Here is a 26,437-nt window from a genome sequence, read left to right as displayed (position 1 = left end):
TGAAAGCATGTCACTGAATGGGCTAGAGTATGGAAGCTCTCCTGAAGTGCTGAGAAAGCAAACGAAAAGAAGAAGTGAAGAGTACTTATGAATGCGTGTGTTCTTGGCAGGTGCTGTTGGCAGCGGCGGTCTGCACGAAAGCAGGAAAGGCTATTGTATCTCGACAGTTTGTGGAGATGACCCGCACTCGGATTGAGGGCTTATTAGCAGCTTTTCCAAAACTCATGAACACTGGAAAACAACATACTTTTGTTGAAACAGAGAGTGTAAGATATGTCTACCAACCTATGGAGAAACTGTACATGGTGTTGATCACTACCAAAAACAGCAATATTTTAGAAGATTTGGAGACTTTAAGGCTCTTCTCAAGAGTGGTAAGAGGCCTGTAATCCTGGATTCCACTTTGTGTTGTTTTACATTGAAAGTAGTTTTGACTCTAAAATAGCTGATTGTAACATTTGTGAACTCTGTACCCCTACCCACATCTCAACAACTTACCAATGCAATTCCTTTTCTTTAAAAAAAAAAAAAAAAATTGCTTGCTCCTTCCTTCCTTTTCTTTTGCAGTGCTGGAGCCTTGTGCATTCTAGGCGAGCACTCTTGTCATTGAGCTTCACTCCATCCCATGCAGCTTTTTATTCATTTGCAGCCACTTGTTGGGTATCTTCCTAGGCTATGAGTATTCCAGAAGAGAATGCACAATCCTTCTTTCATATCCCAGCTCTTTTTTTTTAAATTGGTTTTATTTTATGTGCATTGGTGTGAGGGTGTCAGATCCCCTGGAATTAGAGTTACAGACAGTTGTGAGTTGCCATGTGGGTGCTGGGAATTGAACCTTGGTCCTCTGAAAGAGCAGCCAGTGCTCTTTAACTGCTGGGCCATCTCTCCAGTCCTTCATATCCCCCAGTTCTTAACTAATTTAATATGTCTGTGTTTCAGAAACTTGCTTGGACCTCCACCCTCGTGTGTATGTGTGTCTGTCTGTCTGTAGGTGTGTAGATAGGGTCTCACTATGTACCTCTGGCTGGCCTGGAGCTCTCTGTGGTAGACCAGGTTAGAGCTCATAAAAATCTGCATGCCTCCTTTGTGCTGGGATTAAAGGTATGCGCCACCATGCCCAGATTTGGAAATGTTTTTAGATTAAGACTACTGATACAGAAAAACACAGGCACCCTAAGACTTTATGCCAACGTCTAGTTTAATTTTTTTTTAAATTTTGTGTGTGTGGTGTTTTGCTTTGTATGTATATGTATGCGCTTGGTGCCCAGGGTGGTTGGAAGAGGGCATAAGGTCCCCTGGAACTAGAGTCAAGAGATCTGCCACCTGGATGCTTGGAATCGAACCTGGGTTCTTGCAAGAGCAGCTGGTACTCTTAACCACTGAACCATCTCTGTAGGCCCTAAAGTCTTAATTTAAAGGAAAGACTAGAAGCTAAGAAAGGATTGAGGTTTCTGTTTGTTTTTTAAATGATTTATTTTTTATTTTATGTGCATTGGTGTTTTGCCTCTATGTATATCTTTTTTTTTTTTTTTTTTTTTTTTTTTTTTTGAGGCAGGGTTTCTCTGTAGCTTTGGAACCTGTCCTGGACTAGCTCTGTAGACCAGGCTGGCCTCGAACTCACAGAGATCCGCAGGCCTCTGCCTCCCGAGTGCTGGGATTACAGGCGAGCGCCGCCACCACCACCCGGCTAGCCTCCATGTATATCTTGTGTGAGAGTGTCAGATCCCCTGGAGTTACAAGCAGTTGTGAGCTGCCATGTGGGTGCTGGGGATTGAACACAGGTCCTCTGGAAGAGCAGCCAGTGCTCTTAACTGCTGAGCCATTGCCAATCCCATTGTTTTGATCCTGTTAGTTGAGGGTTTTTTTGTTTTGTTTTGTTTTTTGAGACAGATTTCATGTAGTCTGGGCAGGTCTTAACTTGCTATGTAGCTGAAGATGACCTTGAACTCTTGATCCTCCTTCCTCCACCTCCCAAGTGCTTTGTTTTTGATATGTATGTTTAAAAGATAAGACTTGGAAACATAGCTGATATAAAATTAATAATCTTTGTTTTCTGTTACTGTCCGTGATTAGATTCCTGAATATTGCCGCGCCTTAGAAGAAAATGAAATATCTGAGCACTGTTTTGATTTGATTTTTGCTTTTGATGAAATTGTTGCCCTGGGATATAGGGAGAATGTTAACTTGGCACAGATCAGAACCTTCACAGAAATGGATTCTCATGAGGAGAAAGTGTTCAGAGCAGTCAGAGAGGTAAGTGAGGCCTTCTGAGACTGCCAGTTTGAGTGTCTTTCTCTTAGCCTTCACTAATCTGATCTTCCTGGTTTGGCTTGCTAATGTAGGCTGTACTGAAAACTACAAACAAGTATGTCTTGTTCCATAGACTCAAGAACGTGAAGCTAAGGCTGAGATGCGGCGTAAAGCAAAGGAATTACAGCAGGCCCGAAGAGATGCAGAGAGACAGGGCAAAAAAGCACCAGGATTTGGGGGATTTGGTAGTTCTGCAGTGTCTGGAGGCAGCACAGCAGCCATGATCACAGAGACGATCATTGAAACCGATAAACCAAAAGTGGCACCTGCACCAGCCAGGTATAGTCTAGTGTTTTAGCAGCAGCCCTAGGATGCAGAAGAAGGCTCTGCATGTGTGTGTCTCGTGGGAGCGATACTTGGTTTCTAAGTTGGCTGTAAATAATGAGAGACTTAATGAAGTAAGCTGTGATACTAAATTTGGAGACATAAAAGATAGGCATAAAAGAGACATCTGTGTTAATTTTTCGTTTTATTTAAAAGAAAGTTCTACAAATTATGCCATGATTTTCTCATTTCTTATGACATTTGTCTTATTTGGGGACAGAGGGGGTTTTAATGGTTTGTAGAATATGGATTTTTTTTTTTCTTTTGTTTTTTTGAGACAAGAGTTTCTCTGTGTAACAGTCCTGGCTGTCTTGGAGCTCACTTCGTAGACCAGGCTGGCCTGGAACTCACAGAGATCCACCTGCCTCTGCCTCCCAAGTACTGGGATTAAAGGCGTGTGCCATCACCATCCAGCCTGGAGTTTTCTTTTTAAAGATTATTTTGTGTGTATGACTTCTTTGCCTGAATATATGTATGTTCATTATATTCTTGCCTGATAATTTGAGAGTCCAAAAGAGGGTGTCAAATCATCTTGAACTGGAGTTATAGACAGGTATGAGAAGCCTTATGTGTACTGGGAATGGAGCCCAAGTCCTGTGCAAGAGCAGTAGGTGCTCTTAGAATATCAATTTAAAAAATAAAATAGATTTTTTTTTTTAATCTGTATGCCTGCATGTAGTATGGATGTGCACCATATGGCTGCCTGGTGCCCACACAGGTCAGGAGAGTACATCAGTACTGGAGTTAAAGATGATTGTGAGCCACCATGTGTGTGCTGGGAACCAAACCTGGGACCTCTTTAAGAGCAAGTGCTCTTGACCTTTGAGCCATCTCTCTAGCACCAGAATATGGTTTTTCAGTCTTAAATGTTTAAGAAGAATCTCTGGGCTGCCTGAAATTACATGCAAAAATTTTTTGTGCATAGTCATATTTATCTGATTGGAAGATGCTAATTTCATCAGATTATTTATGATTTTAAGATTATACCTTTGGTATTGGGTACTTGATGCTTACATATTAATAATGGCTGTCCATTTGTGCAGGTTTATATTACACCATCGGTGTTCTGATTGTCCACCAGCACTAGGGAACAGACTTTCCTTCTCGGGTCTTCACATTCCTTCAGAGGAATCTTTGTGGTAGAAGGCTATTAACTAATGTATGGGGCTTTGTTGTGTTTTTATCATGTATGTACTTGTTTTGTACTCTTCTCTTAGACCTTCAGGCCCCAGCAAGGCTTTGAAACTTGGAGCCAAAGGAAAGGAAGTAGATAACTTTGTGGACAAACTGAAATCTGAAGGTGAAACTATTATGTCTTCTAATATGGGGAAACGTGCCTCGGAAGCAACCAAAGTGCATGCTCCACCCATTAATATGGAAAGGTAATAATGACTGACTTCTTCAAAAACAAACAGTATAATTTTTATAAATTGTCTCTTTAGCTGGGTGGTGGTGGCGGCAGTGCCGGTGCATGCCTTAATCCCAGCACTTGGGAGGCAGAGGCAGGCAGATCTCTGAGTTCCAGGAGAGCCAGAACTGTAACAGAGAAACCTTGTCTCAATGGGAAAAAAATTGTCCTTTTAAAAATTTATTATTGTTTTTGTTGTTGTTATTGTTTTTCTTCAAGACAGAGTTTCACTATGTAGCCCCTAGCTGGCCTGGAACTCAACTGTGTAGACCAGGCTGGCCTCTAATTCACAACAGAACCTCCTGCTTTTGCCTCCCAAGTGCTGGAATTAAAGATATGTGCTACCATATCTGGCTATTTTTATTATTTTTAATTATGTGTATGTCTGTGTGTGGGTTTGTACAGTACAAGTGCCCGAAGAGGCTAGAAGTGTTAGATCGCCCTGGAGCTGGAGTTATAGGTGTTAGCATTTAGGCACCTGTACTGGCCTGCCCTTAAGGTCCTGACAGGATACATCCTCAGCTGCAGCCACTAAGAGCACCCCCTGTGCATATTCATTACATTTCCTTATAAAAGACGGGCCCTTGCCACCTCCCATGTCTTTCTCTTCCTTCTCTCTTTTCCTCAGGGACCGATCTCTGCCCCTTCACTCCCCTCCCCTCAGTAAACCTCCCACATGGGCCCTGTTGTATGGTTTGACAACTTCTTGCCACTTTTAAAATACCACAACAGGTGGTTGTGAGCTAACCTGATGTGGGTGCTGGGACTCTCTTCTAGAAGAGCAGTATGTGTTCTTTACATATGCTGAGTGCACTGTTTGCCACTGGCTGGGCTTCATACTTCCTAGTTGCATATTTTTGTGCCTTTTAACTTTTATTGATTTTTTTTTTTTTTTTTGGTTTTTCGAGACAGGGTTTCTCTGTGTAGCTTTGCGCCTTTCCTGGGACTCACGTGGTAGCCCAGGCTGGCCTCGAACTCACAGAGATCCACCTGGCTCTGCCTCCCGAGTGCTGGGATTAAAGGCGTGCGCCACCACCACCCGGCTTTGATTTTTTTATTTAGAGCATATTCCAGATACTAACTTAAGGTATATTTTCCCCACTTTAAACATGAAAACTCAGAACCATTTATTTCCTTTGAAGTTTAGAACTTGCCTTTTATTGGTTAATTTAGGAAAGGTAACTTTATGCTTACTGTGTAGGTTGTCTCTTAAGCATGGCACAATGGTACGTGCCTATAATCCCAGTATTTGGGAGGTGGAAGTTGGAAGATCTGGAGTTCAAGGCCAGCCTCAGCTATATGAGAACCTAGCTCAAAAGAAAAAGAACTTGAATTACAGGACTAAAGCTACATTAGCCCCATATTTTGTCCTGTTTTTTTTTTTTTTTCCTAATTAAAACTATAAAGGAGAATCAGCTTTTAAAGTTTGTAAAGGTCTTTAAAGGAAATTAACATGCTGTCGTTTAAGTATTTGAATCCAGTATAATTTGATTTGTCTTTTATCTCAGGACTGAAACAGTTGTTGACGTTTTCTAAGTGCTAGGTTAATCAAGTTCATATACTCAAGACCCAAATTCCTTGTCCTTAACCTACTGTTACTGATAGCTTTGAGGTCAGCTGAAAGATGAGTCAGGAAGGACACCTCTATTAGCTGTGTGTAAAGGGGACTGTTTACTCTTTTGTGTTCCGTTAGAACTGAACAGTTACAGCTAGATAAATCTCTTCACTCACTGAGGTACTTGTGCTATTTTGGTTGTTTTGAGAAAAGCTGAGACTTCATGCTTTTTTTCTTTTAAGATTTATTTTTGTTTTTTTTTTAACTATGTGGCCGAAGCCAGGTGGTGGTGGTGCATGCCTTTCTTTAATTCCAGCACTCTGGGAGGCAGAGGCAGGTGGATATCTGTGAGTTCGAGGCCAGCCTAGTCTACAGAGTGAGATCCAGGACAGCCAGGACTACACAGAGAATCCCTGTCTCAAAAAAACAAAACAAGGCCGGGCGTTGGTGGCGCACGCCTTTAATCCCAGCACTCGGGAGGCAGAGCCAGGCGGATCTCTGTGAGTTCGAGGCCAGCCTGGGCTACCAAGTGAGTCCCAGGAAAGGCGCAAAGCTACACAGAGAAACCCTGTCTCGAAAAAAACAAAAACAAAAAAAAAACAACAACAAAAAAAAAAGAATGCTTAAGTTATGTGAGTATCGGCCTGTGCATGTGTGAATGCAGGTACCCACAGAAGCCAGAAGAGGGCAATGGATTCCTCTTGAACTGGAGTTAAAAGCTGTTATGAGCCCATTCCACATGGATGCTAGGAGCTGAACTTAGGTCTTCTGAGAAAGCAGAATATGTTTTTAACCACTAGAGGCTTCACACTTTTAAGCAACCATCACATAGAAAAGAGAATTTAAGACTTTTTCCCACCACTAGCTTAAGACTCTTCTAAGTGATAATATTACTTCAAGCACAGAGCAGACTCTTGTGAAGGTAAAGTGGAGCCTTACATTATCCAAAGATTCAGACTCTGTAGAGTCTAGAGCCTTTGTTTCTGGAAAGATCTAAGAGGCTGAGACAAAAAAAAAAACAAGAGCCCAAAATATTCTTTATAGCCACTGTGGTTCACCTAGCTTAAAAATAATTCAAGAGCTGGGAAGATGGCTCAGTGGTAAAGAGCACTGACTGGCTGTTTTTCCAGAGGACCCAAGTTCAGTTTCCAGCACCCATATGGTAGATCACAACCATCTGTAACTCTAGTTCTGAGGGAATCCAATGCCCTCTCCTGGCTTCTGTAGGCACCAGATATATGCATTGTGTACCAGGCACTAGGCACACATGTATATAGACACATATTTCTATCATAGACTATATATAGATTGTACTTACTAATTGCCCATAGCAGTAGGATTATTTTTTGTTATGTATTTCTATAGTAAAATATTCAATGTTTGTACAAAAGTCTTCCCAACCATGTAAATTTCATATGGTGGAGGCAACCAATATTAGTTAGGTTTTTGTTTTGTTTTGTTTTGGGGGGTGGAGTTCTGGGACAGGGTTTCTCTGTGACAATCCTGGCTGTTCTGGAACTCGATTTGTAGATCAAGCTGGCCTTGAACTCAGAGAGATCTGCCTGCCCCTGCCTCCCAAGCCCTGGGATCAAAGGCATGCGCCATCATCACTCTGCTAGGGTTTTTTTTTCTTTTCTTTCTTTTTTTGTATCTTTCTGAGGGGATAGTCTGAAGTATATAGAGTAAAAAAGCCTGGCAGTGGTAGCACACACCTTTGATTCCAGCACTCCAGGGGCAGGAGCAGGCAGATCTCTGTGAGCTTGAGGACAGCCAAGGCTACACAGAGAGACCCTGTCTTGAACACCCCCCCCCCCCCCCCCCCGCCCCAATTACTAAGGCAACATATAAAATAGAGCATTTAATTAGGAGCTTGCCTACAGTTTTGGAAGGTTAGTTCATGATCCTCATGGTTGGGAGCATCATTGCAGGCAGGCAGGCAGGCAGGCAGGCATGGTGCTGGAGCAGTAGCTGAGAGCTTATCTTCTGATCCTCAGACATCGGACAGAGAGAAAGAGACTAGGCCTGCTGTGCTTCTGAAACCTCAAAGCCAGCCCCCCAGTGACACACCTTCTCCAACAAAGGCCATATCTCCTAATTCTTCCTAAACCAGTGATTCTCAACCTTCCTGATGCTGCAACCCTTTAATACAATTCCTCATGTTGTGGTAACCCCCAACCATAAAAATTACTTTCATTGCTACTTCATACTGTAATTTTGCTACTGTTAGGAATCGTAAATTAAATATTTTTGGAGATAGAGGTTTGCCAAAGGGGTTGCAACCCACAGGTTGAGAACCACTGTGGCCTAAACATTCAAATATATGCATGTAATGGAGGTCGTTCTCATTCAAGTCACCACAACTAGATATTTTCCAGTTGCATTTTTCCTGCGAAATTATAGTTAATGAGTAACTTACTTATTTGCAGGCTAGGATGCTGTTCAATAGTTCTTGCCTATTTCAAGGTACTGGGTTCAATTCCTGGAGGTATAAAAGAAGAAAACCCAAGAGTTTACTTATATGAATTTACTTACATGTCACTAAGTAACATCTAAATGCAGTGCTTTACCCTGGATATGATCCTGTATTGTATCTTGTGGTAACAAGACAACTGACATACTGTTGGTAGACTGAATGGAAGTATTAATTCAGTATAAATTTATGAAGTTAATGATGGCATTAATATGGTTATATAAGGGAGTATCCTTATGCATGCTAGGCAAGCACTTTGATACCAAACTATCCCCAGTACAAGAAAGTTCTTGTTCTTATACAGTAAGAATAAAGTGTTTAGAGGTGAAAGGTGTTTGTCTTAGTTGGGGTTTCTATTGCTGTGAGGAGACATCATGACCACAGCAACTCTTTCAAAGTAAAACACTTAATTGGAGTGGCTTGCTTACAGTTTCAGAGGTTCAGTTCATGATCATCATGATGGCATGCAGGCAGACATGGTGCTGTAGTAATAGCTAAGAGTCCTATATCTTGCAGGCAGCAGGAAATCAACTGAAACACATCTCCTAATAGTTCCACTCCCTGTGAGATTATGGGGGCCAATTACATTCAAACTACCACAGTGTTTATAACCACCTTCTTAGTAGTTCATGGGGGAACATCATTGTGTTTGTATATAAATAATATTTAAAGAGAGAGTATGAGCATACAGATGATGAACCAAATGGGATATGATATTAGTTAACAATAGGTAAATATTGGTAAAGCGTATCTTTTTTTTGTTTAAATTTTATTATGTTTTAGAATACCTTGTATTCTTTGACAATTTAATACATGTATACGCAGTATCTGGATCATACCCACCCCTAAGTTCTCACTCTTACTTCCCTTGGACACTCTTTAATATGTCCTCCTTCCACATACATGACCTCTCCTTTTTATTTATAATTTTTCCTTTTGTAAGTCCCTGAATCCTATTACTGCCTCTTGCTAAAATGTTTGCTAATCTTGTTGGCTTGATCTTGTCCACATAACCGTAGCTGCAGTGAGTTTATGAGTACACTAGCCATGTCATGTCCAGATGACAGCATTTCATAGCACTCTTCCCCATCCTTTGGCTCTTAACACTGTTGCACCCCTTCTTCTGTGATGTCCCCTGAGCCTGGGAAGGAAGGTATTAATAAAGATGTCCCATTTAGCACTCAGCAGTTACTTTCAGCACTTTGAAGAGTTAGGAGTCTGTGTTGTTGACGGACCCAAGAAAGAAGCTTCTCTGGCCAAGATAGGAGCAACACAATCTGTGTATAAACATCAATCTTTAGGAAGCAGTATGACAATATATCCATTTATCAAAACAACAATAGTAGGTTTTCCACTAGGGCCTGTGACCTACCAAGCCATGGACTTTGACCAGGTTTACAGTGTCAGGCATGAATTCCTTCTTGTAAAGTGTAGGCCTCAGATCAAACCAGAAAGCAGTTGGTTACCCCCATAACCTACATGCCACGGTCATACCATTGGGCATAACTTGCCTGGCAGATCAGTATTACAGTGTTCGGGGTCCATTACTGGATAAGGCCATTTATCTTTTCTCCCCAGTGGTCTTCCTAGTACCTTCCAGCACTGAAAGCTAGCTAGCAGGGAGGAAGTTTTCAGCTCAGTTTTCCCAAGTTCTCTATGTCCTGTAACTGAAGCGAGTTGTGTTTTCAACAGTCGTCTTATCTAGTTGAGGAAACAAGAGCAATGGTAATAGCCTGTGTTGTTTTGTAGGCCTTGTGTCCCATGCCTGGCATGGAGATTTTATTTATTTATTTATTTTTTTGGTTTTTCGAGACAGGGTTTCTCTGTGTAGCTTTGCGCCTTTCTTAGAACTCGCTTTGGAGACCAGGCTGGCTGGCCTCGAACTCACAGAGATCCGCCTGCCTCTGCCTCCCCAGTGCTGGGACTAAAGGCGTGTGCCACCACCGCCTGGCTTTTTTTTTTTTTTGGGGGGGGGGGAGATTTTTATTTAATAACCCATGTGTTCTAGAGGAAGTATCATCCACCTTTACAAAGTACCAGTGTTCAAGTTCCTTTTCAAAAAATTAAGTTTGTTTGTTTTTGAGACAGGGTCAGGAGCTTGCTATGTAACCAGGCTGGCCTCAAACTCACAAAGATCTACCTACACCTCCCAAGTGCTGGGATTAAAAGGATATACTACTACACCTGGCTTTATTATATTTTTTTTAATTTGCTTACAGAGTAATGGATTTCTGTACATTTTATTTGTTTGGTTTTGGTTTTTTTCAGACAGGGTTTCTCTGAGTAACAGCCTTAGCTATCCTCAAACTCAGAGACCTGCCTGCCTCTGCCTCCCAAGTGCTAGGATTAAAGGCATGTGCCACCACCACCTGTCTTAAATTTTATTTTTTAATTTTGAACATTACTGTCTCTTTTCTTCCTTTTGTTTTGAAACATGTGGCAACTCACTGTAGTAGCCCACGTTCAGATTTGGGAGACTCCTCCTGCTTCAGCTTCCCTAGTGCTCAGATTGGAGGCTTGTTTCACCCTACTTGAACATAATTTCATGATGAGGGTGTATTCCTTTATTTTTTCTCACAGCTATATAATAATTCATTTGTGTACATACCCCCTCCTCCCTCATGTAGGTGGACGTCTAAACTTTTGCTACTATAACCATTCTTTAGTGGATAATACTGTGTTGTTTCATGCATGAGAATTTATCTTTACAATAAATTCTGGAAAGGACTAATGAGAGTCTCTGCAAACACCATGGCCAGCAGAGTGTTAATTTGTGACCACCACAAGGACTTGCTAGATCAAAAGTATAAAGCTTTTTTAAAGAAAAATTGTTTGTGGGGCTGAAGAGATGGCTCAGAAGTTAAGAGCACTTTTTGCTCTAGCAGATTACTTTGGTTGAATTCCCAGTATCACATTGATGGTTCACAACCATCCCTAATTCCAGTTCCAGGGGATCTGTTGCCCTCTTCTGACCACCTTGAGCATCAAACATACATGTGGTAGTGCACATATATACATACATACATACATACATACATACACACACACATACACACATACAGGCAAAACACCTAATGAATAAATAAATCTGTTTTTTAAAAATGGTTTGTAGCCGGGCGGTGGTGGCGCACGCCTTTAATCCCAGCACTTGGGAGGCAGAGCCAGGTGGATCTCTGTGAGTTCGAGGCCAGCCTGGTCTCCAAAGCGAGTTCCAGGAAAGGCGCAAAGCTACACAGAGAAACCCTGTCTCGAAAAACCAAAAAAAAAAAAAAAAAATGGTTTGTGTGTGTAACTGTGGGCACACTAATGCACAGTATAGGTTAGGTATGGAAAGTTTGGGACAACTTTTTGAAGTTGGTTCTTTCTTCCCACTGTAGGTTCCAAAATTGAACTCAGGTCTCTAAGCTCTGTGCTTTTACCCACTGGGCCATCTTGTTGGCCCCAAAGGAGTATAAAGCTTTTATTGAGGCTAATTACTATGACACTCCAGAGTAACATTGAGTTCTGGTTTGTTTTCTTTCTAAAATTTTTTTTTTTTTTTTTTTTTTTTTGGTTTTTCGAGACAGGGTTTCTCTGTGTAGCTTTGCGCCTTTCCTGGAACTCGCTTTGGAGACCAGGCTGGCCTCGAACTCACAGAGATCCGCCTGGCTCTGCCTCCCGAGTGCTGGGATTAAAGGCGTGCGCCACCACCGCCCGGCTTCTAAAATTTATTTTTAATCTTTTAAAATTACATATAAATTTGTATTTGGGGAGGGTGATGGTATGTGCACACAGTGCCGGTAAAAAAGGACCCAGAAGAGGGTATTGGATCTCCTGGAGCTGGAGTGCTGGGAACCAAACTTGGGTAGTATGTGTTCTTAACAGCTGAACCATCTCGACAGCCCCCCCTTTTTTTAAGACAAAACAAAACAAAAAAGCCAAAAACCAAGTCTATTATTGTTCAGATTGGCCTTGAGCTCATGAGCCAAGGGTGGCCTGAACCATTCTCCCAATCCTACCTCCCAAGTGCACCAAAGCAGTAATATCACAGTTGGTATTATATGGAGCTGGGGATCAAACTCAGTTCTTGTTGCATGCTAGATAAACACTACCAACTTAGTTACATCCCTAGCCTACTTTCTACATTTCTGACAAAACTTTTGCTTTATAGTGTGCATATGAAGATTGAAGAAAAGATCACACTAACCTGTGGGAGAGATGGAGGGTTACAGAATATGGAGTTGCATGGCATGATCATGCTTAGGATCTCAGATGACAAATTTGGCCGGATTCGTCTTCATGTAGAGAATGAAGATAAGAAAGGGGTGCAGCTACAGGTGTGTAGAGGCTTTTTATATTGAGTATTTAGACTTTGTCTGCCTAGCACAGTCTTTGCTTGTTTTGCAGTACTTGGGAATGGAACACAGGCTCTTGCTCGAGCTAGCATTATACTCAACTATATAGCCTTGGCCTTCAGTTTTTTTTTGTTGTTTGTTTGTTTTTGAGATGGGGTATTATTGTGTAGCTCTGGTCTAAAATCTTAAGTCTTTATAGAAGGCACATCTTTCCACAAGATTAAAAAGAATTGTAACTTATTACGAATCCTATTTATATAAGGATGTAAGGCCAGAGGGGTCTATGTGACAGAGTATGACCCTGAATTTCTAATCTCCTAATCCTCCTACCTCCAACTCCAGAATGCTAGGGTTACAGGCAGTTGAACCCAGAGCCCCATGCATGGTAGGCAAGTACTTTGCCAACTGGGCTGCATTTCAACCTCCTATTTTTTTAATTTTAATTTATTTTTAGTCCATTTATTTATTTACTCTGTATGCTTGTATATATGTGTCTGTGGGCATACATGTGTCGTGTGTAGAGGTCAAAGGATAACTTTCAAGAGTGTTGGTTTTCTCCTCCTCCTGTGTGGGTTCCAGGGACTGAACTCAGGTCATTGAGCTTAGCAAGTACCTGCTAAGCCATCTTGCTGGCCCCATTCACTTGTCATTCTGAACTTCAGATTTCTTTCTCTTCTCTTTCCCAGACCCATCCAAATGTGGATAAAAAGCTTTTCACTGCAGAGTCTCTGATTGGCTTGAAAAACCCAGAGAAGTCATTTCCAGTCAACAGTGACGTTGGGGTACTAAAGTGGAGACTGCAGACAACAGAGGAATCCTTTATTCCCTTGACAAGTAGGTGCCTCTGACGGGTATGCCCTTCTCTTCATTGACATGGCAAGTTCTTTCTGGCAAAGTGACTGTCTTCAGAATGGAATTGCTGCTGCATTTGGGATAGTTTAATCATTTTAATTTTTTAAAGGTTTTATTTATGTGTATGTGTGTGTCTGCGTGAACGTATGCACCGATGAATAGGTGCCTGTGAAGGCCGGAACAGGTCGTGAGATCACTTGGAGCTGGAATTACAGATGGTTTTGAACCATCAGTGTGTAGTTTACATTAGGGTGCTACAGACCTGCAGTTGTCGGTCAGCTTATATTTGCCGACTTAACATTTTTCCACTCTTCCGACCTCTTGATCTTAGCCCCAAGGCCAAGAAGCAGTTCTATTCTTTTCCTAAAACTGAGGGGTTATGGCCTTGTTTTTCTTCTCAGTTAACTGCTGGCCCTCTGAAAGTGGAAATGGTTGTGATGTCAACATAGAGTATGAACTACAGGAAGATAATTTAGAGCTCAATGATGTGGTCATCACCATCCCACTGCCGTAAGTGAAATTCTCCTAATAATCCTCTTCCCTTCGTGGGTTTATAGAGCTGGTTTCTGGGGTTTGGAGATGAATTGTAGAGGCAGTACTTGACTGAATATCCATTCTGAAATGTTTGCTTATTTTCTTCCCAGCTGTGGTAGTACAGATTAAACCTAGGGGCTTAAGCATAGCAAGAGCTCTACCACTAAGCTACCTTCCCAGTCCTTTTTACCTGTTTTGAGATAGGATTTCACTGAATATCCAGGCTGGCCTTGAATTTGTGATTCACCTGCCTTAGTCTCATGAGTGGCTAGGTTTACAGCTAATAGACATGGCTGATACTTGATTCTTTTTAAAAAAAACAGTTGTGTTTGATGTGGTGGTGCACACCTTTAATTCCAGCACTAGGGAGGCAGAGGCAGGAGGATCTCTGTGGGTTCCAGCCAGCCTGGGCTACAGAGTGAGTTGCAGGATAGCCAGGGCTACACAGAGAAACCCTGTCTTAAAAACAAAAACAACAAAAGCCGCCACACCAGTTGTGGAACCTGGTGTAGTGACGGCACAGGCCTTTAATTCTAGCATTGGAAGATGGAGACAGGAGGGTTAGAGGTTTGAGGGCTGTGTGTGAGGGAGAGAGGAGGGTGGGAACCGGTAACTAGTGCAAAAGAAGGCAGACACATAGGACTTTGTAGAAGAGGGTAATGCTCTTTGATCAGAAATCAGGAGGTAGAGAGGGGAAAGTATGTGGTGAGAAAAGAGCAAAAAGGACCTTTGCCAGCTGATGGAAATGTCCTGTGACTTACGTTGTAAGCCTTACAAGACAACTTGCATGTCTTGTGCATTGAGCTGTGTACTCTGACTCGTTTGTTTGGTTTTAGTTAGGTTAGGTTTTTTAGACAAAGGCACTATGTAGTCTTGGCTGGCCTACACTCAGAGATGTGTCTTCCTCTGCCTCTTAGTGCCATCACACCCCAGCATGCTGAACATTTTCAAAGGGGTAGAATTTACTTTGAAACCAAAACAATCCTTTTGTAGTGCTGGAGCTGTTTTCCCGAGTTAGGTTCTGCTTATTTCTGTAGTCATTCAGGAGGATGAGCTGCTTTCCACTCAGACTTCTTTTGACATTTCAGACAGTGACTGAGTTTTCCTTTCTTCTTAAGAGGAGAGTATATTTTGGATACAATGTCTACATCAGTTTCATTAAGTTTTATAGAATCTTTAAGTTATGTTTGACATGAAATATGTAGTGCAAGCCAGGCAGTGGTGGCGCACACCTTTAATCCCAGCACTCGGGATACAGAGGCAGGTGGATCTCTGAGTTAGGGGCCAGCCTGGTCTACAGAACGCGTTCCAGGACAGCCAGGGCTACACACAGAGAAACCCTGCCAGGGTGATGTTAGCAGTGCAGTTAGTTTTGACATGTATACACCTAGGAAACTGTCAGCACAGCAAGATAGACATGCATGTCAAGCTAGTTGTGGTGGCTTAAACACTAATCCCAGCACTAGGGAGACCAAAACAGGAGGATCCTCTCCAGTTTGCGTTTCAAGTCAACCTAGGCTACAGAATGAGACCCTGTTGGAAACAGGATTCCTGTCACACATACAGCTCAAAGTTTTAGTTCCAGTGACGTATATTTCAATGGCATATTCTCTAGGGTCCTCTGGAAGTATTCTGTGCCTTAAATTTGCTTCCTTACACGTTTCCAGTAGAGTGTGCACTGACATTACTTCAACAGTGCACCTCAGCTTTTCTCCTCTACTTCTCAACCACTGCTACAAGGAAATAGAGGATTTAATTGTGAATCAGAGTATCTCTATTGTTATATTCCTCAGTTTTTGTTGCAACAAAATGATACTTAATTTCTAGTTTTGTTTCCTTTGATTACTGGGGGATTTATCTTGGTCAAATCTAATTTTAGTCATTCTTATTTCCATTTAAAAAAAATATGCTATATTACCAGTGTCCCCATTAGTAGGATTAACCAACACACCTGTAGTTTCAGTCCTTGAGAGTTAGAGACAGGAGAGTTACAATTTCAAGGCTATACAAAAAGACCCTGTTTTGTAAGAAGTAAAATAATAATAGAGTGACCAACTTCACAATAAATGGGTACCTTGGAGAGTGGTAGGACTTGGGCATTGCTGACAGGTGAACTCTGTTGAGATTTATTTTACTAGACTATTTTAGGGTGCCACGGTTTTTAGGCCTCTGGCTGCTCTGTAATTGTGGCTATGGTGGTTTCCTGTGTCTTTGTTCAGTTTTGCAGTGGCCTGGAGAAGAGATCTTTGGAGACCTTTTACCCCAGTATCTAGAGCTGATCATATTAGAAGTCAGAATTGGAATTGGAGCAGAGAAGGAATGAGCACTGTAAAGTTGATGGGAAAGAGTTAAAGTAGGCTTTGTTTTCCTTACCCTGCCCCTAATGTGAGCACTGAGTGTCCCTGGTGACTTAAAGGAGGGTAAATTTAGAATGTGTAGGAGTAGGTGACACTGCCTGTCGGCCATTTGTGGGAGTGCAAAGCACATCCTAACTAGCCCCGATTCTTCTGTGACAGAAAACAACTGTGTGCCTCTTTTTCCAGTCTACTTCTATTTTGGCCAGACTTTGTTGGCATGCTTTCACTTTTCATTTACCAAATAATTCACTAGATCATAAATCAGATAAACTTACTAGCATTGGCTTCAGTAAAGTATGAAACATTCTGAACACTTTTGAAAACAAGTCTTCTCAAAGATCCAATTACACCTCTATTATTGGTATGCAAAGTCTCCCCCTACTCTCAGCCTGCTTTATTTTTCATTGTCATTTATTTAAAGATGCACATTGTTCAAAAGTCCTTAACAGGCTAGCAAACTGTAAGTGATTTTTACAATGAAAACATTTTTAGACATTTGCAGTCTCAGTTCTCTGCTAGCTCCCAGGCCTAATTAGCCCCCAAAGCTGTGTCTTAAATGCCTATCATTCTGATATCTTTTTATACAAAGGAAGTTAAGTGATAGCCTTAGCCAAGGAGTTAGGGCTTTGATCCTTGAAGTTACTAAGCAGCATAATTTTTAGAAAAATCGAGGCAGAATTTGAGATACATACTCTCCCCGCCCCCCAAGACAGGGTTTCTCTGTGTAGCCCTGGCTGTCCTAGAACTAGCTCTGTCTGTAGACCAGGCTGGCCTTGAATTCATAAAGATCCATCCATTTGCCTCTGCTTCCTGAGTGCTGGGATTAAAGACCTGTGCCACCACCTCCCAGCTTTTTTTTTTTTTTTCTTTTTTCTTATTTATTATGTATACAGTGTTCTGCCCACATGTATGCCTGCTCACCAGAAGAGGGCACCAGATCTCATTTAGATGGTTGTAAGCCACCATGTGGTTGCTAGGAACTGAACTCAGGATCTCTGGAAGAGCAGCAAGTGTTCTTAACCTCTGAGCCATCTCTCCATCACCAGCTTTTTTGTTTTTTGAGACAGGGTTGCTCCGTGTAGCCCTGGCTGCCCTGCAACTCACTCTGTAGACCAGGCTAGCCTCTAACTCACAGAGATCCATTTGCCTCGTCTCCCAAGTGCTAGGATTAAAGCCATGCTCCACCACTGCCCAGCTGTGATCAAATTTGAGGTTGGTTTTCCTTTCCTTGTTGGAGTTCTCTGAGCTCTAGATAACTACAATGACCAGATGTTTCTCATGACAGATCGGGTGTTGGTGCACCAGTGATTGGTGAGATTGATGGGGAGTATCGACATGACAGTCGGCGAAATACTTTGGAGTGGTGTCTGCCAGTGATTGATGCCAAAAATAAGAGTGGCAGCCTGGAGTTCAGCATTCCTGGGCAGCCCAATGACTTCTTCCCTGTTCAAGTTTCCTTCATCTCCAAAAAAAATTACTGCAACATACAGGTACTCTGCTCTAACAGGGGGCAGGTGTGGAGAAGACGGAACAAGTGTCTGATAGGGAACAGAGTTTCATGTTAAGGCAAAAATCAAAGCTGATGTGTTCTGCAGATTCCATTTCTGACTTGCTCATCACATTTCTTTTTTTTCTTTTTCTTTTCCCCCTTTTACAGCAGGGTCTGACCATGTAACCCTGACTGGCCTAGAACTTGCTGTGTAGACCAGGTGTCCCTTCAGCTTTCTAAGTGCTGGGATTATAGGCGTGTACCACCACTCCTGATCTGGTTTTTTTTTTTAAATACATTTAAATTTTCTTTTTGTAGGGGCTAGAAAGATATAGCTCAGCATTTAAAGAGCACTTTCCGTTCTTGCAGAGGACCTGGGTTGGTTCCCAGCACCAATATGGTTGTTTATAATGGTCTGTAACTCCAGTTCCATTGGATCCGGTGCCCTCTTCTGACCTCTGCAGGCACCAAGCACATAAACAAACACACATAAAAATAATTCGGAGCTGGACATGGTAGTACTCATCTTTAATCCCAGCACTAGGGAGACAGAGGCAGGCAGAGCTCTCTGAGTTCAAAGCCAGCCTGGTTACAGAGTGAGTTCCAGGCTACACAGAGTAACCTTGTCTTGAGAAACCAAAAAAAAAAAAAAAAAAAAATTTATGTATATGAGTGCGCTTTCTATTCTGTATGTCTGCAAGATAGAAAAGGGCATCTGTATTACAGATGGTTCTAAGCCACCACGTGGTTTCTGGGAATTGAACTTAGGACCTCTGGAAGAGTAGCCAGTGCTCTTAACCATCATGAGCCATTTCCCAGCCCTGAAAAGACTAGTCTTAAGCTAGGTGACCCATGCCTTTAATCCCAGCACTCAGGAGGCAGAGGCAGGTGGATCTCTTGAGTTCTATGTTTGAGGCTAGCCTAGTCTACACAGTGAGTTCTAGGACAGCTAGCGCTTCACAGAGAAAGCCTGTCTTGAAGAAAAAAAAAAAGAAGGAAGAAAACAACAACACTAGTTCTGGGGCTGGAGAGATGGCTCAGTGGTCAAGAGCATTGGTTCAATTCCCAGTACCACATGATGAATCACAACTATCTGTGACTCTAGTCCCAGCCTATCCAATGCCCACTTTTGGCTTTAGCTGGTACCAGACACATAAAGACATACATGAAGTTTAAAAAAAGAAAAGAAAAATCTTGCAGTGTAGTGGGGCTTTGGACACAAGAGACAGAAATGGATTTAATAGGTAATGCAGGAGAGGTAGCACACTGCATTTGAGGTCAGAATGTTAACTGATCATCCTTATAGAATGTCTGGCTTCCCTGGGTTTTGTGTGGCAGACCTGGGCCTCACCACTCATTCTGAACTTGACCTGTGGCAGCTGCTCTGTGGTACTACAGCAGTGGTTTTTCTCTGGAGAGCAGGTTAGATAATGCCACAAGCTGCAAGTGAGTGAGTGCCTTTTAGTATTTCTAAGTTGCTCTCAGTGCTGTGTTTAGAGAAGTCAATGTATTTTCTAATGGAAACATAGTCAACATCTTGTGGGCTCACCGTCTTTCTTATCACATTCTTTTTCTTTTCCTAGGTTACCAAAGTGACCCAGGTAGATGGAAACAGCCCCGTCAGGTTTTCCACAGAGACCACTTTCTTAGTGGACAAATACGAAATCCTGTAATACCAAGAAGGGAAGAAAGCCGAAAAGGAAGGATTTCAGATTAATAACGAAGAAGCCAAAAGTGGCTGAAGAGTTTTTCCAAATTTACAAGCCATTGGAGACCCCCTTTTTTCTGATTCAGTGTACATCCTCTGCGCGCAAGGACCCTCAACTCCCCCCAGCGTTCTGGTGACACAGAAACATTCTTTGACAAAGAAACGACACTAACATAAAGGGAAAGGCTGCTGATTTCTTTGGCAGGTTTTACTGGCCAGTAGGAAAGCAAGCTCTCCAGGGAATGTCCCATAAACACCTCTTCTGCCTTCATATAAGTTTCCCCTTTATTTTAATCCCTAAATATAGTTCTATTTCATACTTTGTTTTAAAAAGTTTTCTCCATAGATTTGAATCTTTCATACCCCTTTCAGTTTATTTTTCAGTACACTCAGTCATGCACTGGGATCATCTCTTTGTAGGTATTATGTTCAGCACTCCTAGAACAAGTTTATCTAACCCATTCTTGACTTTAGACAATACCAGTGAACTGCTTACGGGATGTAGAGTCTAGAAGTTGCAATACAAGGTTGTCTTATTCCCTCTCCTGCGTCCATCCATTGTTCCATTTCTTTGCCAAGTTGTTCCCTTGTAAGACCTGCCTTTCCAGTTACAAGCAGTACTGTGAATCCCACTCCTGTTAATATGAAAGGTAGCTGAGAAGCAGCTTGCAGATGGACACACCTTTTCAGTATGCCTAATAAGATGGCTACATCCATTTCCACATGTAATCATGTCTGCTGCCAGAGCTACCCAGTGGGGCAGTTAGTTACTGCGTAGTCACTCATGGTGTTGCAGTCCACTTAGATTCCTCCTGTCCACCACCTCCTCCTCCTCTTCCCAGATGCTCTTCATCAGTCTCCTTTCCAGCAGAAATGAGGCTAGTGAGTCTGTGCCATTCCCCATTAGACCTGAACCATCGAGAAGACCCCATCTTCACCATTAGAATGGTAGCATTTTGAGAGACAAGTGATTATATTGATATGTCCAGAGGGCTTACTCCAATATACCCCGTTTCCTTCCATCTCACCTGCCTATCTTTTCCTGTTTCTGAAACCCTGTTTTCTTCTCTCAACCTTTTTTGTGTCATCGTGTAGTAATTGTTTCTCAGCTGCATTTGACATTGCCTTTTTAATGGAGGCTGGATCAGCCAGTCCCACAAGCATTGCACTGGGTGGGCAGGTTGGATGATCCTTGGCTGCAAGGCTGTAGGCACCAGTAATGGGAAGGAGAAAATTACAGTAGACGACCTCCACACACTCAGGTGGCTGGAGAGCAGGGCTCTCGTTCTGAACAGCTTGCCCTCCATGGCAAGAGTGAAGTAGTCCATGAAGCAGAGTAGTCCCACAAAAATGGCTGTGGCTGGATGCTTGCCAAAGAAAGTTCTGGCCTTTCCCTTTCCCCTAAACTGCATCAGGGAAGAATCCTTATCTCCAGCTTGGTTTTCATGTGAGGTTTTCTGAGGAAGGGGACTGGGATAAGAAGTCTGTCATGTAGTTAAGTAGACAAGAAATCTTATTAATCCAGTTGTATTTCAGAGTTGTTTGTCCCTATGATTTTTAAAGTCAAGTTTAATTTCACAAAGACTTTTTTCTGAAATTACTTTTGGGGTAATATTTAAAATGAGAGACATTTTGTAACCCTGTAAAATACATAGGGAATATAACATTCCAATGTACACAACGAAGGCAAATTCTTTAATCAAATAAAAGAGTATTATAAAATGTTTACTGGACTCTTTAATGTCTGCTTGCTGATTCATGATACTGTAATAGGATCTAAGATTAAAGATTAATGATATGTTTTTTTAAAAGAAAATAACCTATCCAAGTGTATTCATTTCCCTGTCTCCTTTTCTAGGTACTGTGCCCTCTCTGTTGTGTGTATTTGAGCACACACTCTTGACAGTGTAGTCTCTGAGTAGGATTAAATAAAGCGGCTTAGAGCTTTCACCAGATCCAGACTCTTCACTTTGCAGGAGCAGTTTAGAGTCAGACAGATGATGCATTCTCTCTCTTTTTGGTTTTTCAAGACAAGGGTTTCTTTGTGTAGTCTTTGGCTGTCCAGAACTAGCTCTAGACCAGGCTGGCCTTGAACTCACAGAGATCTGCTTGCTTCTGCTTCCTGAGTGCTGGGACTAAAGGTGTGCACCACCGCTGCCCAGCTTTTTTATTCATTAGTTTTTGCCACAGGTCTCTCTGTGTAACAGTCCTGGCTGTCTTGGAACTTGTTCTCTAGACCAGGCTGGCCTCAGACTCACAGAGATCCATCTGCTTCTGCCTCCCAAGTGCTGGGGTTAAAGGCATGGGCCACCACACTCAGCTAATTGAAGAGTTCTTAAACATTCTGCAGTACTCTGGAGCCTTCCCCCTTGTCAAACAGTGATGAATAAATGAACCAGGAAGACATTAGGGATGTTTTAGAAATGGGTTATTCCTTCAAAAGGCTTCTTGCTAGACATGGTGTGTGCCTTTAATCTTAGCACTTCGGAGGCAGAGGCATTAGGAGCTCTGAGTTTGAAGCCAGCCTGGTCTACATAATGAGTTTCAGGCCAGCCAGGACAACATAGTGAGACCTTTTCTCAAATAAGGCTTCTTTACTGTGTTTTATTTGGAAAAATCTATTGAATGTGAACAGATTGTTCAGAAGGCAGATTCTCCTCCCTAATAAATAGTTAAGTGTCAGGGATGACAGTATTTTTGTGATGGAGGCTTAAAATTTTTAATTTTTTTTAATGAAGTATTACCTGATCTAACAGTGCTAAACTTGCCTCCCTGGACTGTAATCTTTTTTTTGGTTTTTTTGAGACAGGGTTTCTCTGTGTAGCTTTGCACCTTTCCTAGAACTTACTCTGTAGACCAGGCTGGCCTCTGCCTCCCAAGTGCTGGGATAAAAGGCGTGTGCCACCACCACCCAGCTCTGGACTGTAATCTTAATTTAATGAAATGGCCAGGCGGTGGTGGCGCACGCCTTTAATCCCAGCACTCGGGAGGCAGAGCCAGGCGGATCTCTGTGAGTTCGAGGCCAGCCTGGGCTACCAAGTGAGTTCCAGGAAAGGCGCAAAGCTACACAGAGAAACCCTGTCTCGAAAAACAAAAAAAAAAAAAAATTAATTTAATGAAATGAAGACCCAGTTCATGCCACGTGCCCTGACTGGCCAGTAAACCTGTGGCATCCAGTGGACTTTGTTGGCCTCTTCTGAGGGAAGTTAGCAACAGTACTAGATCTGACTAAAGATTTGACTGACCGTTCTGGTTCATGCAGGAGGCCTGTAGCTCCTACCCTAGATTAGTTAATCCCATGTAGAGAAGGCACAGAATACGCCTTTGGAACAGTAGCTAGAAGCTCAAATCTATCAATTCATACAGCTTTGGCAAAGGAAACTACCCTCCAATTTGAAGTTGTTCACAACTGGTAGGACCAGAGAGATTCCTAAGATTAATATAAAACAGATAATGTATGTTTGGGTGGGTGCAATGTGTGTGTGCATGTAGAGGCCAGAGGTAACTTTAGGTGTTGTTCATGAGCCATCCACCTTGTTCATGAGCCATGAATCTGCCTATCTCACCTCCCCGCACGGGGATTACAAGGATAGGTTAAAGTAACCCGGGTTTGACAAGGGTACTGGGGATTGAACTCGGGTCCTTAGGCGTGTGTGGCAAGCACTTTGCCAACTGAAATATCTCTGCAGTCACCACTCCCTTTTAATTTCAATTTAAAATTTTTATTCTATTTTACTTAGGTGGGGCCAGGGCACATTTGTGCCACAGTACATGTGTGGAGGCCAAAAGGCAACTTTAAAAGTTCCAGGGATTAAACTCAGGTCCCCAAACTTAGTGGCAGGCACCTTTATCCACTGAGCTAACACCATACCTTAATTTGGTTTTTGCTTTTTATTTTTTATTATTATTATTTTTGAGATAGTGTCTCACATTGTAGTCCAAGCTAACCTGGAACTCCTAATACCTCTACCTTCCAGTGCATCAATTTGCCCAGCTCTAAATAGCTTGAGGGGGGCGGGGGCAGGGGCGGGGGAAGTGTGTCAAGACAGGGTATCTCTGTATAACAGCTCTGGCTGTCCTGGAACTTGCTTTGTAGACCAGGCTGGCCTAGAATTCAGAGATCTGCCTGCCTATGCCTTCCGAGCGCTGGAATTAAAGGTGTGCACCACTAAGCCCGGCTAAATAGTTTAAACTTTACATCTAGAGGCTGGAATGTGGCTCAATGGTTAAGAGCACTTGATGCTCTTGCAGAGGATCTAGGTTTGGCTCCCAGGAACCATATTGTGGTTTACTGGACCAGGATTTTTTTTTTTTTCTCTTTATCTACCTTTTGCCTTGGGGCTTTTTACTTTTCTTTCTGTATATCTTACCTTCACTGTTTCTCATGTCTTACTGGCGAATGCCTGGCACTGGCGAATGCCTGGCACTGGCGAATGCCTGGCTTCTGGCACCAGGCATGTCCCTTTTCTTCTCCTCATGCTCCTCTTCTCTCCCTCTCTCCCTCTCTCTCTCCCTCTCTCCCTCCCTCCTCTCCTCCTCTCCCCCCTCCTCCTCCTCTCCCCCCTCCTCCTCTCCTCTCCCCCCTCCTCCTCCCCCCTCCCCCCCTCCTCCTCCCCCCCCTCCCCCTCCTCCTCCCCCCTCCCCCTCCCCCTCCCCCCCTCTCTCTCTCTCCTAGATTTCTCCTATTTATTCATTCTGCCTGCCAGCCCCACCTACCCCTCTCCTGCACAGCTATTGGCCGTTCAGCTTTTTATTACCCCTCTCCTGCACAGCTATTGGCCGTTCAGCTTTTTATTACCCCTCTCCTGCACAGCTATTGGCCGTTCAGCTTTTTATTAGACCAATCAGGTGCCTTGGGCAGGCAAGGTGAAACAAATGCCACACACCTTTACATAATTAAACAAATGCAGTATAAACAAATGTAACACACCTTTACACAGTTAAAGTAGTTATTTCTCAGCATAAACAAATGTAACACAGCTTTGCCCAGTTAAAATAATATTCCACAACAGTTCAACCACAAGTCCAGTTCCAGGGCATCTAGTGCCCTCTTCTGGTCCCAGTGGGCACCAGGCACACTCTCGGTGCACATCTTTAAATCCTGGTTCTTGGGAAGCTGAGGCAGGTAGATTTCTGTGAGTTCCAGGCCAGAAGGAAAGAGAGAGAGAGAGAGAGAGAGAGAGAGAGAGAGAGAGAGAGAGAGAGAGAGAAAGAAGGAAGAAAAGGCTGGTGTAGGGTTTCCTGCCTAGTAGACTTCTGAGAAACAAAGCCTTAGCAGTGAGTCCCTCACTTCCTCACAACCATGCCCCCCCCCTTCCTTCCTTTGCACCCTTTTGTAAACACACTTGTATCTCTGGGACTTCTTCAAGGCAATATGTGGAAAATCTACATCGTTGTTGGTGTGCATTGCTGTTACCCAAAGATGGAGAGAATCCCTAGCGTATGTCTCATTTTGTACCGGGGAGTTTGTGATTGACACAAAGCAAGCCTTTATGAAAGCCAGACACCTTGCCCAACTAGGCTTTTCCTGCTCACAAACAGAAGTCAAGATACCTCAAATTTTTTATTTTTATTTTTTTTTGGTTTTTCAAGACAGCGTTTCTCCATGTAGTTTTGGTGCCTGCCCTGGATTTTGCTCTGTAGACCAGGCTGGCCTCGAACTCATAGAGATCAGCCTGGCTCTGCCCTCCTGAGTACTGAGATCAAAGGCGTGCGCCACCACTGCCTGGCACTACCTTGAAGTTTTAGAAGCATCCTATCCCCTACCAAAAAGGGAAAGTCTTTTACCTTGCTACTCACTGGGCAGGGACTAAGTGATTGGATGACTGAGGATAGCTATGTAACTCAACAAAAACCATAAACTTACTCAAAATATGAATGTTTTTTTGCTGTTTTGATGGGCTTTTAATTTTTATTTTAATAGTTTTCAATAATGTGTATTGTGTATATGCCTGTGTATGGGTAGGTGCACACAAATGCAGATGCTGGCAAAGGCCAGAGGCATCAGATTTCCTGGTGTTAGGGTACAGGGGTTTGTAAGTCACTTGATTTGGGTGCTGGGAACTGAATTCAGGGGCCTCTTGAGCAGTTAGTTAACTGAGCCATCTTTCTAGCTCCCTCTTTGTTTTTAAAAATGATTTTTATTGTCTCATACTGCTTTAATTTTTTTAAATTATTATTTTACGTGTATGAGTGTTTTGGCCCTACCTGTATATATGTGTACCATGTTCATGCCTGTTACCAGCAGGGCCCATAGAAGGACATTGTATTCCCTGATACTAGAGTTACAGACAGTTGTGAACCACCATGTGGATGCTGGGAATTAAACCCAGGTCCTTTAGAAGAGCAGCCAGTGCTCTTAAACAGCTGAGCCATCTCTCCAAGGCCCCCACATACACCCTTTTAACTCAATTACATGGGTCTTGAGTGTGATCATTATAGATGACAAGTTGTGTCAAAATGTCAAACAGCTGGAAACACCTCATAGCCCCTAAATGTCCAGATCCAATTTTGGGAAACACCTGGGTGTTCTCCATTTGCTCAGGTTGATTAACAAACCAGAGCAGGAACTGTCTGAAAGAGTGGCCTTGCAAATTCAAGGCAACAAGAGAAACAACTTATTTTATTTCCCAAGTAACTGTGCATTCAGTGCTGGGGGACCAAATTCACGACCCACATACCAAACAACATGCACTCCTCATCTGTGCTGTACCTCAAGTCCTGAGTCCTTGTTCTCCTGTGATCATAGGCCAAGTCCTGAGCCACAGAGGCAGACAAGACCAGTTTTTTAGTCCTAGCCAAATTTCCCACACAGTTTGATTGCATTTGCATACAAATTGTGGATTGTGCAAATTTTTCTAAGACCAACTGATCAAAGAGCTGCTTTGCCACTGTTAAAGTTTGGGCATGCTTTCCACCAAGTTGGCTTGTAGGTGAGTAGGTATCTGGTGTCATGAGTGCCACCACACCTACATCAATAATGTTCAGGACCCAAAGGGTGGTCACCGAGGTGTTTGTATGACAAAACTTTTCTCCGGGAAGACAACAACAGACACATCTACTCACCCTAGATAGGGAAACCCATGACAGACCAAAG

The 26,437-nt window shown here is 42.7% G+C and overlaps 1 protein-coding gene across 1 annotated transcript in view; it reads left to right on the top strand.

Annotated features, from left to right (window-relative positions):
• Arcn1 (archain 1) overlaps positions 1–21,067 on the top strand; it is a 29,201-nt gene extending 8,134 nt beyond the window's left edge. The window contains exons 2-10 of the mRNA XM_052758505.1: positions 111–374; positions 2,074–2,253; positions 2,384–2,589; positions 3,852–4,016; positions 12,218–12,383; positions 13,088–13,235; positions 13,655–13,763; positions 17,430–17,634; positions 19,217–21,067. Of these exons, the coding sequence (XP_052614465.1) occupies positions 111–374; positions 2,074–2,253; positions 2,384–2,589; positions 3,852–4,016; positions 12,218–12,383; positions 13,088–13,235; positions 13,655–13,763; positions 17,430–17,634; positions 19,217–19,306 (1,533 nt within the window). The 3' untranslated portion in view covers positions 19,307–21,067. The remainder of the gene's footprint in view (positions 1–110; positions 375–2,073; positions 2,254–2,383; positions 2,590–3,851; positions 4,017–12,217; positions 12,384–13,087; positions 13,236–13,654; positions 13,764–17,429; positions 17,635–19,216) is intronic.
• The last annotated feature ends 5,370 nt before the right edge of the window (positions 21,068–26,437 follow it).

Source organism: Peromyscus californicus, unplaced genomic scaffold (assembly GCF_007827085.1).
Source record: "Peromyscus californicus insignis strain IS unplaced genomic scaffold, ASM782708v3 Scaffold_11__1_contigs__length_118956290, whole genome shotgun sequence".
NCBI lineage: Eukaryota > Metazoa > Chordata > Mammalia > Rodentia > Cricetidae > Peromyscus > Peromyscus californicus.
Note: the sequence above shows the minus strand (reverse complement) of the source record. Positions and strands in the feature narration are given on the sequence as shown.